Source organism: Lotus japonicus, chromosome 3 (assembly GCF_012489685.1).
Source record: "Lotus japonicus ecotype B-129 chromosome 3, LjGifu_v1.2".
NCBI classification, from domain to species: domain Eukaryota; kingdom Viridiplantae; phylum Streptophyta; class Magnoliopsida; order Fabales; family Fabaceae; genus Lotus; species Lotus japonicus.
Genome location: NC_080043.1, coordinates 24,460,878 through 24,475,508, shown reverse-complemented (window position 1 = coordinate 24,475,508; position 14,631 = coordinate 24,460,878). Strand labels below are relative to the sequence as shown.

At 35.8% G+C, this 14,631-nt stretch overlaps 1 protein-coding gene across 1 annotated transcript; it reads left to right on the top strand.

The window, feature by feature from the left end:
• The first annotated feature begins 1,782 nt into the window (after positions 1-1,782).
• Positions 1,783-3,929, top strand: LOC130748300 (CEN-like protein 2). The gene is made up of 4 exons (XM_057601482.1): positions 1,783-2,091; positions 2,192-2,253; positions 3,183-3,223; positions 3,326-3,929. The coding sequence occupies exons 1-4, from the start codon at positions 1,837-1,839 to the stop codon at positions 3,544-3,546; spliced, it is 579 nt and encodes a 192-aa protein (XP_057457465.1). The 5' UTR covers positions 1,783-1,836; the 3' UTR covers positions 3,547-3,929.
• The last annotated feature ends 10,702 nt before the right edge of the window (positions 3,930-14,631 follow it).

Here is a 14,631-nt window from a genome sequence, read left to right as displayed (position 1 = left end):
TTGTCTTTGTCAGGTTGTCAAATTATAACTAGACGTCGGAGGACCTTTGCCTTGACGATGGGGAACTCTCAACAACATGATGATAGATGATGACATATGAACCGCCCAACTCTCCGGCGAAGCTCCGTTGAGACAACACAAATGCTACTTTTTTATAGTTCGGGCTTGTATGTATCCTTGGTATATGAAGAAACAAAAAATTGTATTAATGTGATAGAAAGACCTAAATAATGGAAGGTAAATGCTACCATACCACAATTGTATCATACCTGAGTGATGTGGACCAATAGGAGTTGTTTTGACTGTAAACTTTGACTTCTTTATTTTTCTTTTTGAAAAATAACGAAAAACAAAAAAAAAATATTTGTATTAATTATGTTATGGTCCTAACATTTTTGTAATTTCTTTAAGTGGTAACTCAATTTCATGAAACTTCTTTTTTGTGCGTTTTAGGGTTTTCACATTCAGGAAAAGAGATTAAACTTCATCTTAACCCAGAAATTCATCCTTCATCATCATCTTCTTCATTAACATCTCCCTTACTAAAGTCAAACCCCCATTTAACCTTCCATAATCGAGATCTGGAAAAAAGAAAGATAAAAAACATGAACACCAAAACCCTAAACAAGAAGTGATGGCGGCACCGGAATTAGAGAGGGCGAGTGACAGCGGCGCTGAACTAGGAAGGGGAAGTGATAGTGATGGCGGCGCTGGACTCAGAGAAATGGTGGCGGCGCTGCAAGCAAGAAGTGGTGGCAGCCGCGATTTGGAGAGAACGATGGTGATGGTGGCACGGTTCAGGGAGAACGAAGGTGATGGTAGCGGGGCATCAAGCAGGAGGTGGCGGCGGATGCGATTTTGGGTGGTTATGGCTTGTTGGTTGAGCTTTTAGGCGAGAAGAGGCTGATCTGCAACCCAAGATCCGCGTTTTAGGGTTTTCTGGGAAAGAGGAGGTAGTGATGGCGATTTCAGATCTGCCACTTCTTCCTCTTCTACCCCAGATCTGCAGTGAACCCACTTTTCCCCCCAAATCAGAACTGAGAAGAAAAGAGGCTAAGAAAGGGAGATGTTGGAGGAAAGGAAGAATATGAAGAGCAAAAAATTTGCTTCTGAAACCCCAAATCTGTATGTTGTTTTTGGTTCTGAAGAACTGAGTTTTATTACAAAATTGATGATTTTAAATTGACGAATTTAGGGAAGAACAAGTCACAGTAACAGAGATAGATATGACTTGTGAAATAGCAGGAGAATGGAAATGAAATTGCAGATTACCAGGATGTGGATTTGCTGAAGACGGAAAGATTTTTGGAGAAGGGAAATGAAATAGTAGGATTCTCAATTAGTACATTAGTTGAGGACTAATTAGTAAATAATAAAATCAATATTAGCCTATATTTGACAAAAAAAAGAGTACTTAAGTAATTACACTCTGGATTAATTTAATTGGTACACATTATCTCATGTATCATACCCCACCTAAATGTTGTGGTATGGTAGCAAGCACCATAATGGAAAACTATAGTGTAATGGGGTGTTGATGATGTTTTATGTGTTTAAAAATCGAGACCGTATATATTATGCTATCATTGTATATATTAATGTGATGCAACTTCAGCCTTTTCACAAGGTTCCTCTTTTCAATTTTTTTAATTTTTTGTCATTCTTTAATTCTCGCTTCCCTTTCCTAGTCCGTTGGTTTCCTATGATGAGTCCTATCTCCTATGATACCTATATATGTATTGAAAGGGATGAACGCTATAAATATAGGGTCTCTGATTCACATTCAAACACACAGCAAGTCCCCTAAATCAACATTAACTGATTACATTGTTCTTCATGGCTGCACGGCCACTTTCAGTGACTAGTACTGCTTTAACTAATTTTCCGACATCCATGAACTTGTTAGCAGATCCTCTTGCTATTGGAAGAGTGGTCGGAGATGTAGTTGATTATTTCACTCCAACTATGAAAATGGCTGTCACTTACAGCAACAACCAGGTCTATAACGGTCATGAGTTTTTCCCTTCCTCAATAGCCATTAAGCCTAAGGTTCAGATTCATGGAGGGGATATGAGATCCTTCTTCACACTGGTTAGTATCCTTCTACTTCTCTCAGATAAATCTTTTTTTTTCCATATATTGTGTTTCAATTTAAAATAATATTCTAAATTCCATGAACTAATTCTTTCAGGTCATGACTGACCCTGATGTCCCTGGTCCTAGTGATCCTTACCTGAGGGAACACTTACACTGGTATGGCACTAAAATATATGAGATATCCACACCTAATCAACTATATATGGCAGCAGAATTAGGTTTCACTCTTAACTAATTTTCCAGTTGCATGTTTGATTTTGCATTTAGTGAGTCAAAATCGATTCTGGCTATTTTTTAGATGCTACGTAATGTATGTTTAGGAATATTATACAATTGTTTTTAAAGCCAAAATTGACTTTGATAAGAAGTTTATGAAAATAGCTTAATTTTCATTCTAAGAATTAATTTTGAGAAAAATAAAAGTTGATTCAAATACGCTAAAAGTATAGCTTCTCAAAACTAAAATCATTTTTTTACTAACATAGGAGAGTATAATAATGATTTTCCAAAACACTCTTATGATTTTTTTTTTACATTGAAAAGATAAATTACAACTTTTAGGAATTGAACCCTGGACTTTCTATCCCCAACTCATATATTTCTTAGCTTTTAGTCTTTTACCACTTGAGCTATTATTCGGAGATTTTCGTTGTTGTCATTTAAGTTATAAAGAACATGATAAGTATTTGATAAAAATAATAAAAAAGAAGCTGAAATCTGCATGCATACTGCATATATCTAAAAGACACATAAACAGAGGAAAAGAGAAATAGAAAAGTAATTAATGTGATATAAATATAAAACTAGGGAGATAAAGAGAAAAATGGGGTGTATGTTGGTTGTCTGCACTATTTGTGTGTTCAACTATTATTATTGAAAATGATTTATAGACATTTGCGGATACCCATCGTGAGAAAGAAAGATAAGAGAGAAAAAGTAATGAATCATGCTTAGATAGGAGGTATAAAGAAAAATTGAGTGTTTGTTGTATACACTATAGTACTATACACTGTTTGATGAAATGTTTGAGTATATTAGTATAATAATTTGGCCAAATCTATAAGAAAGCATTTAATTACATGCAGGATGGTCACAGATATCCCAGGCACAACGGACGCCACTTTTGGTAAGTCATTTGGTCACATTATTGATATAATGCACACAAAATAGAGAGCACTGGCTTTCACTTTATTGTTGTATAATTACATGTCCTTATTCAATTGAACAGGAAAGGAGGTGGTGAAGTATGAACTGCCACGACCCAACATAGGGATCCATAGGTTTGTGTTCCTCCTTTACAAGCAGAAATGCAGGCAGGGAGTGATCAAAATACCAATTTCAAGGGACCTCTTTAACACAAGACGCTTTGCTGATGAGAATGAGCTAGGGCCACCTGTGGCTGCTGTGTTTTTCAATGCTCAAAGGGAAACGGCTCCAAGAAGACGTTGAACAAAAAGTCATGAGATGGTGCAACATCGATCTACAGTGTGTTTTGTACTGATAATTAAGGATCTATAGTATATATAAAATGGCCTAGCTATATATAGAATATAGGTGTGTGGTGGCCAGAAAAATAAGCTAAGGCTACTATAAGGGTGTAGCAGCCCTAGCTAGCATCAACTATCCCTCTCGTATTGTTGTTTCTAGTTAGGTACGTGATTGTAAGAAAGTTGCTGGTTGAACTTAGCGTTTAGTTTATGTTCTCATTAAATTATGTTATCTAGAAACCAGATTCCTAGTATAAAGTTAGTGAATATATGTGGGCAGTATATATGCGTGAATTGGCTGAAGATATTTCACTCTTCAGAACTTTTGAAATATTATGTACAATTACTAGTAAAAATGAATAAAGGTTGATTCAGACCTTAATCACACTCACACCAAGTTTTTTTTATAAGCTAATAACATTAAATGGTACAAGGGTACCAACCCAAAAGAATTCGAGGGAGCTTACAAAGATTCAATACAAAAATTCAGTGGATTCATAGTCCACTCAAAAATAGAGAAGAAAAAAAAAACACGATACCCTTTGGCCTTTGCACCATAGCCGTGGATTAGGATTATACTGAATTACATCCTTGACTATAGACAACTCTATATCTAGGGTTGTCTATCGGTCGGTTTCAATCAGACTCGGTTCAAAATAGTTAATTTTATGAGTGAAAATATCAAAATATCAGACCCGCCACAGACCGATTAGTAGCTACTGGTTATTCAGGTTCGGTTTGCATGGGTCACGGTTTTGTCGGGTGGGTTCATACGGGTTGTTAGTCCAAAAAGTATTCAAAGAAAAAAAGATGCACTACGAAGTTGGCTCTGCCTTGATGGTGCATGGCAGTGGCATAGAATGAAACTCTACTTCGATAGATCTTACTCATCTGAATGAAGAAACTTTTAGATAAAACCTCACTAGTCTTAAATGACTCATTCAAATTTATGATTGTTAAAGAGAAGGAAAAAGTTTGAGGGAGGAGACAAGGCAGGCAACAAAGTTAGTAGTAGGGTAATGTGAGGTTGTGAACCATTTAGATAGGATTGAGCGAAGAGATATCAATGGATCAGACTCGGGTCCAAATAGTGGACTTTGTCGAGTGAAAAACGTCAAAGCACCAAGACCCGTCACCGGCAAATTAGTGGTGACGGGTTGCTCGAATTCTGTTTTGCGGGTGACGGTTTTGTCAGGTGAATTAAATTTCGGTCGGTAGTGATTTTTTGGACAGCCCTTTCTATATCCCCTTGAATATGATGTTTTTTGGGGAGACAAGGGAGCTGATGGGTCGAGGAGCAAGAAACTAATCGACGCTAACTCTTAACCCAAAATATTATAGGCATTATGGTTATGCGTCACATCTCTTATAAAGTCTTCTCCTCACCCTTACATAACCAATTTGTGATTCCAACTCACTTGAATTCTCAACAATCTTCCCCTCACGTGCAAGTCACAACCATATTATCATGGTCTTTCTCCGTGGAAGCTATCCACACTTGTATCATCGTTCGCTGCGTCAACGGAACCTGTCGTCTAACCACACTTCTAGGAAGACTTTCGACACAATGAGTCGTTACCATGGTCTCTCGAACCATCGGCTCTGATACCACTTGTTGGGGGAGATAGGGGAACCCATGGGCCGAGGTGCAAGACACCAAGAGATATCAACGCCATATCTTAACTCATAACCTTAAGACATTAGGTTTATGAGTCACATCTCTTATAAAGTCTTCTCCTCACCATTACTCAACCAATGTGGAACTCCAAATATCAATTGAATTCTCAACAGATGTTATTCCTCAAGTTTCACATTAGACTAACAGTAGCAACCCAAACCAGCCCCAAGCCATACTCTACTTTCCCTATTCCAAGAGGTTAACAAACAGTGCTGGGGAAAATTTATCCCTACATCATTTGGGATTGCAAGTGAAAATCCAAGTCATTAATAGATCCTCATCCAGATTTTCTAAGAGTTTGGGCAAGAGAAGAAAAGATGATGAGTAGTTTCATCATAAAGAGTATCGTAAGGTTTCATGGAAAGAGTATCGTAAGGCTTCATGTCTCCCTTGTTTCAATTTTCCTAAAGAATAAGTTTGTACCATTGTGATGGGAATTGAATAAGTTTTCCCACAGGTTATATCAAAATGTTCTTCTGAATCTAAATTGTAAGACCAAGATTTGGTCAGGTGGTACAACTCTATATTTTGATGATAACAAGTTTATTATTATGTATGAACAATTGTGATACTCTAACGTTTGTCTTTTAAAGTTGTGACAAACAGGCTCTGACTCTGATTCAAAGACGATATATCAATCAGAGGTTGAACACCAAGAGTAACCAGCACAACGCTTCTGCATTTAACTACGTTCTTATGAACGGTAGCAAACGCTTCAGATGCTCTGAAGATTAAAGCTCTGATGTGGACTCTGAAAGATTCAAGATCTGAAGTCTTGAAGACCAGATGTTCTGAGGAACGGTCCAGAAGCTGAAGACTTGGAAGCTCTGAAGTCCAAGAGTAAGCTGGCTCTCAAGACCAGAAGCACTTCATGCTCTGAAGGCCAGATGTTCTGATGAACGGTCCAGAAGCAGAAGTTCTGAAGGTCAGAGGATTCAAGTTTTCTTCTGACTCTTATCACACAAGCTTCACAAGTTCCAACATGAAGCGTCGCCCAAGATCAAGAGTCAACTAGGCTAAGGCAATGTCACTGTCATTCGTACAAAAGCAAATGTATTATTCTGACTGCCTTACCTACGACGTTCAGCCATAGCAGGCTCTTGAAATTTCAGAACTGTCCTCCAACGGACAGATTCATCCAACGGATACACACTCTAAACCTTGGAGTATTTAAAGGCTGAAGATAGAAGAAATCAGCTAAGAAAAAACTTTGTGCATACACGTGAAATACTTTCAGCGAATACCTTAGTAATATTTCTTCATTGTTCTTATTGTGTTTACGTTTGCTTGTTTAGAAGCATCTTTGTGTAAACCAAACTCTTTCACAAACTTTGTTTGTAGTTCCTTGAGAGACCAGTGAGGTCAGTATTCTTGAGAAGACTAAGGCAAGGTTGTCTTAGTGCTGCTAGTTCATTGTATTGTTAGTCACTGAGCAAGGTTGCTAGTGCAGTTGTAACAATCATTGAGTAGTGAATTGCCTTCATTCTAAGAAGGAAGAAATCACTTTAACGGGTGGACTGGATTAGCTTGAGTGATTTATCAAGTGGACCAGGATAAAATCATTGTGTGCTTTTCTCTTTCCCTTATCTCTTGCACTTTGTGATCTTTAGTCCGAAAAGATTATCCTTAATCTTAGAGGGAAATTTCTAAAAGCTAAAAACCATATTCGAACCCCCCTCCCCTTTCTAGTGTTTTTCATACCTTCATAAATTAGTTGGTTCTCTCGATCTCTTGTGGTGGTTCACAGTCCTTGAATAAATCTTTCAGCCCATTGGTGTGATGTTGACATGGCTAGGAAGGTACTGTCAAAGGCACTCTGACGTTCAAGTCAGTATGAGAGTATTAAGGAAAAAGCCTAAAGCCCTTCAAAAACAATGAGTTAGCAAAATGAGTAATGTTTATGTAAATGAATGATCAAACATATATGTTTTTATATACATGATGAGAATCGTAATTGAGGAGTTAGGCCTTAAGCTAGTCTTTGTATATGACTTATGAGATCTTGGCTCCTCTTTGGCAGCCTTACAGATTTTTACAAATATTTCAGCTTTGTTCTTCCCAACTACCTATTGGATGAGATGAATCTCATTTTTGTCGTCCTGACTTGGCCAACATGAAATCCACTTAATTATGAAATTTTTTAGCTGTCCAAAATGATATTAAACAGTTTAACTATTCGGGGTGGTCAGGAAAAAAAACACATGAGTCTAACTAAAAGTGAATATCCATACATTAAAAAATTATATTATATGATCACATATAGGATATGATTAACTAGAAAATAGCTACCTATTTATGTCTTCAATTGCTTATTAATTAGCATCAATCATTAATTAATTAATTATGTATTGTTCTAGGGTGGATTATGTTAAAAAAAAAATTATTTACCGTTGAATCACATTATATTATGGGGCTGTCTAGATGACTCATGTGGGTTAGTAACCCCACAACTCAATGGACCAATAAAAAATTTTATAAATAAAATATAGAAATTCTAACCCACTTATCTTCAATGTGATTGGACGATGGGTTATTTAATCTAAACTTTCTCATAGGTCATTTAGACAATCTTTTATAACTAACCTTGTTATTTACATTATATATGTTGATATTTTTTTACAGGTAAATTGCATCCGTTAGGAATCGATCCCTAGACCTCTCCCCTACCCAACTCATATGTGTCCTAACTCCTACCACTTGAGTTATCATATGGGGACATATATGTTGATATAGTAAAATTAATTTGCAAATATAAACCTTATTTTTAATCCAGAAATCTATTAATTAATAAAGTATCATTCATACACGATTAGGGGTGTAATCAGACCGGATTGGTTCGGATTTAGGGTGTTGAAATGTCCAAACCAATCAAAAATCTTCGATTTGGTTGGTTCAGCTTTCCTGATTTTTACTTCTAAACTCGAACCAAACCAACCCGATCTCAATTGGATTCGTTCGGATCGGATGGTCGGATTTGTAATAAAAACAATTATTTAAAAATTTGCATGAAAATTATTTTTAAAACGTGAAAATTATAAAAATATAGAAAAATTCAACATCTCCAAAGAACAAAACATTCGATAATTATATAATCCATATAATTTAAATAAAACCAACATTTTCAATACAAATATAAATAGACAATGAAATGATCTAGAGTGTTTGAGCGGAAGGTAAATAATAATTATATTTTCAATTCATTGGGTTAGTTTGGATTGATCGGTTTTTCAAACCCAAATCTGATACCCGAACTGATGGTGATCGGATGCAGTAAAATAAATCCAAACCAAACTGATGATATAATCCACCATAATATGTTCAGTTCGGATCGGATTAACAGAAAAAATTATTTACCGTTGAATCACATTATATTATGGGGCTGTCTAGATGACTCATGTGGGTTAGTAACCCCACAACTCAATGGACCAATAAAAAATTTTATAAATAAAATATAGAAATTCTAACCCACTTATCTTCAATGTGATTGGACGATGGGTTATTTAATCTAAACTTTCTCATAGGTCATTTAGACAATCTTTTATAACTAACCTTGTTATTTACATTATATATGTTGATATTTTTTTACAGGTAAATTGCATCCGTTAGGAATCGATCCCTAGACCTCTCCCCTACCCAACTCATATGTGTCCTAACTCCTACCACTTGAGTTATCATATGGGGACATATATGTTGATATAGTAAAATTAATTTGCAAATATAAACCTTATTTTTAATCCAGAAATCTATTAATTAATAAAGTATCATTCATACACGATTAGGGGTGTAATCAGACCGGATTGGTTCGGATTTAGGGTGTTGAAATGTCCAAACCAATCAAAAATCTTCGATTTGGTTGGTTCAGCTTTCCTGATTTTTACTTCTAAACTCGAACCAAACCAACCCGATCTCAATTGGATTCGTTCGGATCGGATGGTCGGATTTGTAATAAAAACAATTATTTAAAAATTTGCATGAAAATTATTTTTAAAACGTGAAAATTATAAAAATATAGAAAAATTCAACATCTCCAAAGAACAAAACATTCGATAATTATATAATCCATATAATTTAAATAAAACCAACATTTTCAATACAAATATAAATAGACAATGAAATGATCTAGAGTGTTTGAGCGGAAGGTAAATAATAATTATATTTTCAATTCATTGGGTTAGTTTGGATTGATCGGTTTTTCAAACCCAAATCTGATACCCGAACTGATGGTGATCGGATGCAGTAAAATAAATCCAAACCAAACTGATGATATAATCCACCATAATATGTTCAGTTCGGATCGGATTAACAGACGGACTATACCCACTTACACCTCTACACGATGGTGCATAGTACTAAAGATAGCTATATCATTAGACATTTAAAAAGACTTTCTTGAATGACCTGATTATTAGACAGGTCGTTCTCTTTCTCGAAGTGTGGAAGTCCATAAATCCCACTTTTTAAGGATTGAAGATTCTGAAGTTCATCCTCAAGTCCAAGCGTGCTAGACGCCGTTCTCAATTTCTGACGCCCTATATAAAAAGCTTAACGTAAAACCAAACACTGTTACCTTTTCTTTGTTTTTTTTCATAAGCAATTCAACAGTGTTACCTATAACTCTTAATTTGTTTTCCTTTTTTTTTTTTTAATTATAGTAAACTGCATTCTACTAAATATGGGTGAGTGGTGTCAAAGTAGAAAGGGATATCAACATAACACGTCCCTTTTATGTTAGAACAGAGAAATTACTCCTTAACGATGGTTCAGAAAATGGCATATTTCTCTAAAGAGAAAGCCCTTGTATCTATTTTTGTTTCATGTTTGATTGATTGAGATAGCAATATGTAGATCAATAATGTATACTACTCCTTATGGTTAATCTCCAATGGTGCATGTGGGAGGAAATTAAAGTGTCATGTCGGCCTGATTAAACATCTATGGTTTTATAGGTAAAATCATATGACATTTCTAGTACTGATTCATTTAAATTTGATGTATATTCATTGTTTTTCAAATAGTGTTTCCATATTTTATAAATGAAATGTAAAATGTAAGCATGAATGTAATGATTTTTACATTAATTCATTTTTTTGGTAAATGGCGCTAAAGAAAACAAAAATTAAGCCCTTAAATGAGAGACACCAATGCTATATGCCAACAACAAAGGCTTGACCCTAGAAGGAGGCTCGCGTAAGATACAAATTCCCCTGCACCGAATGCAATCCAGCTCCCAGCTTGGCCATAAAGTCAGTCGGAGCATTCCCCTAAGGTATGCCTCAAAATCACTTGTCATGGCTACTGCAACAAATGACGGATATGGAGAGGACTAGCGCAGCATACAAGTGGAATCGAGACAAGCTTCCTTCCACGACCCCAATAGCGAGAGCTGAATTTGAAAACACCACTTGCTTGTACCCCTTGTCCCAACAAATCTGCAGACCGTGAAGAATAGTCGTTAAATCTGCCTGCAAGATCTCAGAGAAGCCAACCGACCTTGCGAAGCCAAGGATAAAACCACCCAAATCATGGCGCAAAACATTAATTCAATAAAATAATGTCATACATATTTAATTTGCCTAAAAGAATGAAGCTTGTCTGAGTTGTCTCCACATCTACCCAACTTTAAAGTATATAATCATCTAGCACATTCATTCATTGTTCTTTGGTTTTGTCCTTGAAATTCATAACTGTTAGAATACATTCTCAAGGAAGTTATTTTTATGTGTGTATGATAACAATGTAGTGTCTCAATTTATTATTTTTTCAATAAAGCTCCCAAAATATGCTTCGTTTCACCTAATTGTGAGTAACTTTATAACCACGCACCTTCACCAGCTTACTCATCTCCATTTTTGTTTATAAGCAAAATGACTTGTATTAAATACTAGCACAGGGGTGCTAGAACCCAATACAAAGAGAAACAGAATTTAGTATCCAAACATGAAACAAAGAAAACGAAAATGCACAAAAACCACCAAGGAGAGCAATGGTTAAACAAAAACACCATTCAATCCCAGAGGAAAAAACAATCGATACAAACATGCCTCTCAACACCAAGGAGAAACACAAACCACCGCCACCGCCCAATCCAAACCACCATGCGCATAGATCTACACTTGGGATATGCAGGAACAAGGACCCAAAATTCATTCAGCCATCGAGGATCTAAACTCTCTCATAGTCGAGTAGACCCACAACCAAGCTCTCCATTGAATTAATCCCAACCAATTAGTCTAGTTCGGGCTCTCATTACACAATACCATCCTATTGCGAAGGCACCCAAGGGACCAGGTCACGCTCCCTAAATGGACCACCAGACCCAACGCTGCCTCTTATTCTAATTGCCATGAACAAACTGAAGGAAATGCAGTCTACTATCACCAGGAAGAACATAATTGACACCCAACCAACTTATGAAAGAGTACCAAACAAAAGATGCTTTGCTACAAGTAAAGAAAAGGGCACTTTATATGAGAATCAGTCAGGAGAACACCCTTTCTAATAATATTTTGCCTAGTCTGAATGTGATCCCAGTGAAGTCTCCACATGAGTGCTTTTATTTTTTAGGGAATAAAAACCATCCACAAGTCTCCAAATGTTGGAATTTGAGGCAAATTAATTATTCTTGCCCACAAACCAGTGTCACCAAAATAAAGCCTCCATCTCCATTTGTCAAGCAAGGCTTTATTAAAGTCGCTCCAATCCCTTACTCCAAGACCTCCAAGGGACTTCGGCTTGAAAACTATGTCCCATATAACCCACGCAATTTTTGAATGCTCCACCTCAAGCCCACTCCATAAGAAGTTTCTCATAATTCTCTTGCATTATTTCGCCACACCTGCATGCATCTTAAAAAGAGTAAGCTAGAAGAGCGGGATGTAGGATAAGGTACTGTTAATCAAACAAATACGCCACAATCTCGGGTCATCAAAGCACAACAATAATGAGGGAGATCAGTCTGTAATCAGAGAAAACTTGAGGACTATCCTTCTTGGGGATCAAAGTCATGAAGGAGGTATTGCAGCCCTTGGCCCAACGACCATTGGCATGAAAATCATCAAGTAGTTGAAAGTCCTTAGAAATCAAATTCCATAAGGTTTTAATAAATTAAAAATTAATATCGTCGGGTTCTGGGCTCTTATCAACCCCGCACTCCCAAATTGCATCCTTAACTTCCAAGGGGTCGAATTTTGCTGTAAGCATTTCCTGATCCTCCATACTGATTTGACGAAAAGGAACCCCATCCAGCAATGGAGCAACAACAGTACCCCTACTGAACTTCTGCTTGAAAAAATCTTTGGCCACTCTTTTAAGCGAGCGCTATGTTCTATTGCCTCCAAAGTGTCTTGTTCCAGAAGCTTTATGTCATGTTTTGTTTCATCTTAATAACATGACAAATACATAATAGAACTCATATTTCATGTTTAATTCCCTTCTCACAAGTCTACCAAATGTTACCTATATTTTATCTGACATTTCAAACTCATAAAAATAGTGATAAGGTACCCTTCAAAATATTAAGTATTAAGATGCTCTAAATCACTCCTGACACAATTTCTACGTTAGTTGAAACACCTTTGTTTTGAGAGGTTGTCTAAATGCCTATGTGATCGAGTTTATTAATCTACAATTCAATAGACCAATAGGATTATTTATAAATAAATGAATAAATAAATAAAATATAGAAATTCTAATTCACTTATTTTCAATGTGATTGAATGATGAGTTATTTAACCCAAAAAATTTCATGATAATTTAGACAACCCGTTATTTTCATCAAGAGTTTTCATTCTCCATGAAAAGTAAATCAGCACTATCCGCATTTATTACTCTATTAATTAATTATTCGCATATGGTTAAAAAGTTTCAAGCTTCACCACTATATATTCTTTCATCGCGTATTGTGTATCAAATTTTTTTTTGATAGGTAAATGTTTGTGGTTAGTTGTTAGTAAGTTAGAAAATCTCTTCTAATTTCTTTTCCAGAATTCGAACCCGGGGCCTTCCCTCCCAACCCTTATGTCCCCTAGCTCTTACCACTTGACATCCCCTCCCAACCCTTATGTCCCAACCCTTGTGCATCATTGAGTTGTAGCTGGGTAATATTGATCATTGAAAAGCAATGTCAGCACTACACTTGAATATGACGAGACATTGATGCTAAAAGACACAGTGTACATGCTAGCTACTATTGTCAATTGATACTTCCTTCTCTCTAATAGGGGCATGATCCTTTTTTCTTCTGTCCGGAGGGGAGGGTGAGTAGAGCACAAATTCACCTTGTTATTATTTTGCTCCTGTCATTTCCTTTTGAACCCATTAACCCTATAGTATTCAATAGGACTTCAGTCTCCAAACTGAAAAGTTGATTTGCTGTTTGTTTTCTACACTAGCCACGTCTTGAAAATCCACGGAAATGGTGGGAGAGAAACAAGGACAAGGGGACAACTAAAACAGTTTGTTTCATCAGTTAACTATTCATTTTATTTGTAAGAAGAAAGTGTTTTACCATGGTTCTGTGCCAGCAATAACCACGGATGAACTGTTTTATTGCTCAATATTGGTTATTACCCATCTATGTGTAGTAGATATATAAATGATGCGATGGCTACACTGTAATACAGTGTGGGAAATTGAAACTGAATGCTAGCTAGTCTTAGCCAAATGAAACTTTATAATGAACTCAACTAAAATGAAAGAGATGAGAAGAAATGATATTCAAGTTATAAGTAATGGCATACAGATTAATTGTGTAAATGTCCTTCTTAATTGACTACAATACATGAAATGATATTTAAAATACTAATTCATACAAATTAAAGATGAAATCAGCATTTTCTTTTGTTTTCCAAATTGATTGTTGTTTGGTAGGTTCCTTTATATTTTTGTTCAATCAAGGTTTACAGGTATTTTTTTTTAAGTTTGACAGGTTCTTGGTAATGATGAATGTTTCTGAAGTCTTGGGCCTTGTAGGGAAATATAGACTGCAACGTGGAAACCACATTCAATTAATGGGGTTCTAACAGAGGCCTACTTCAAGACCCAATTGAATCCCTTATATTCTAATCTCTTTTGACAAAAATAAAATAGGACTAAATGCATTTTTAATCCATGTATTTTAAAAGAAGGCTCTCAATAACTCAACTTCAATCCATGTATTTTTTCCTAATGTTGCAATTAAATTCCTCCACCAAAAATGTTATCCAATTTTAAGCCCATATTGATGATATCATCGAAATTAGTCCATGTGTCAGCTAATGTGTTAAATAATTAAAGTAATATTTTTGTAACCATGGGTTAAAAAGAAAATTTCAAAATATATTTTTCGTCCTTATATAATTTTAAATTTTAATCCTTGTAAAAAATTTACTT

What these genes read in the sequence shown, in the direction of transcription:
- LOC130748300 (XM_057601482.1), top strand. Translation starts at nt 1,837, where the DNA reads ATGGCTGCACGGCCACTTTCAGTGACTAGTACTGCTTTAACTAATTTT. An exon ending in TGAGATCCTTCTTCACACTG is followed by an intron (nt 2,092 to 2,191) that starts GTTAGTATCCTT and finishes TAATTCTTTCAG; the next exon opens with GTCATGACTGACCCTGATGT. An exon ending in CACAACGGACGCCACTTTTG is followed by an intron (nt 3,224 to 3,325) that starts GTAAGTCATTTG and finishes TCAATTGAACAG; the next exon opens with GAAAGGAGGTGGTGAAGTAT.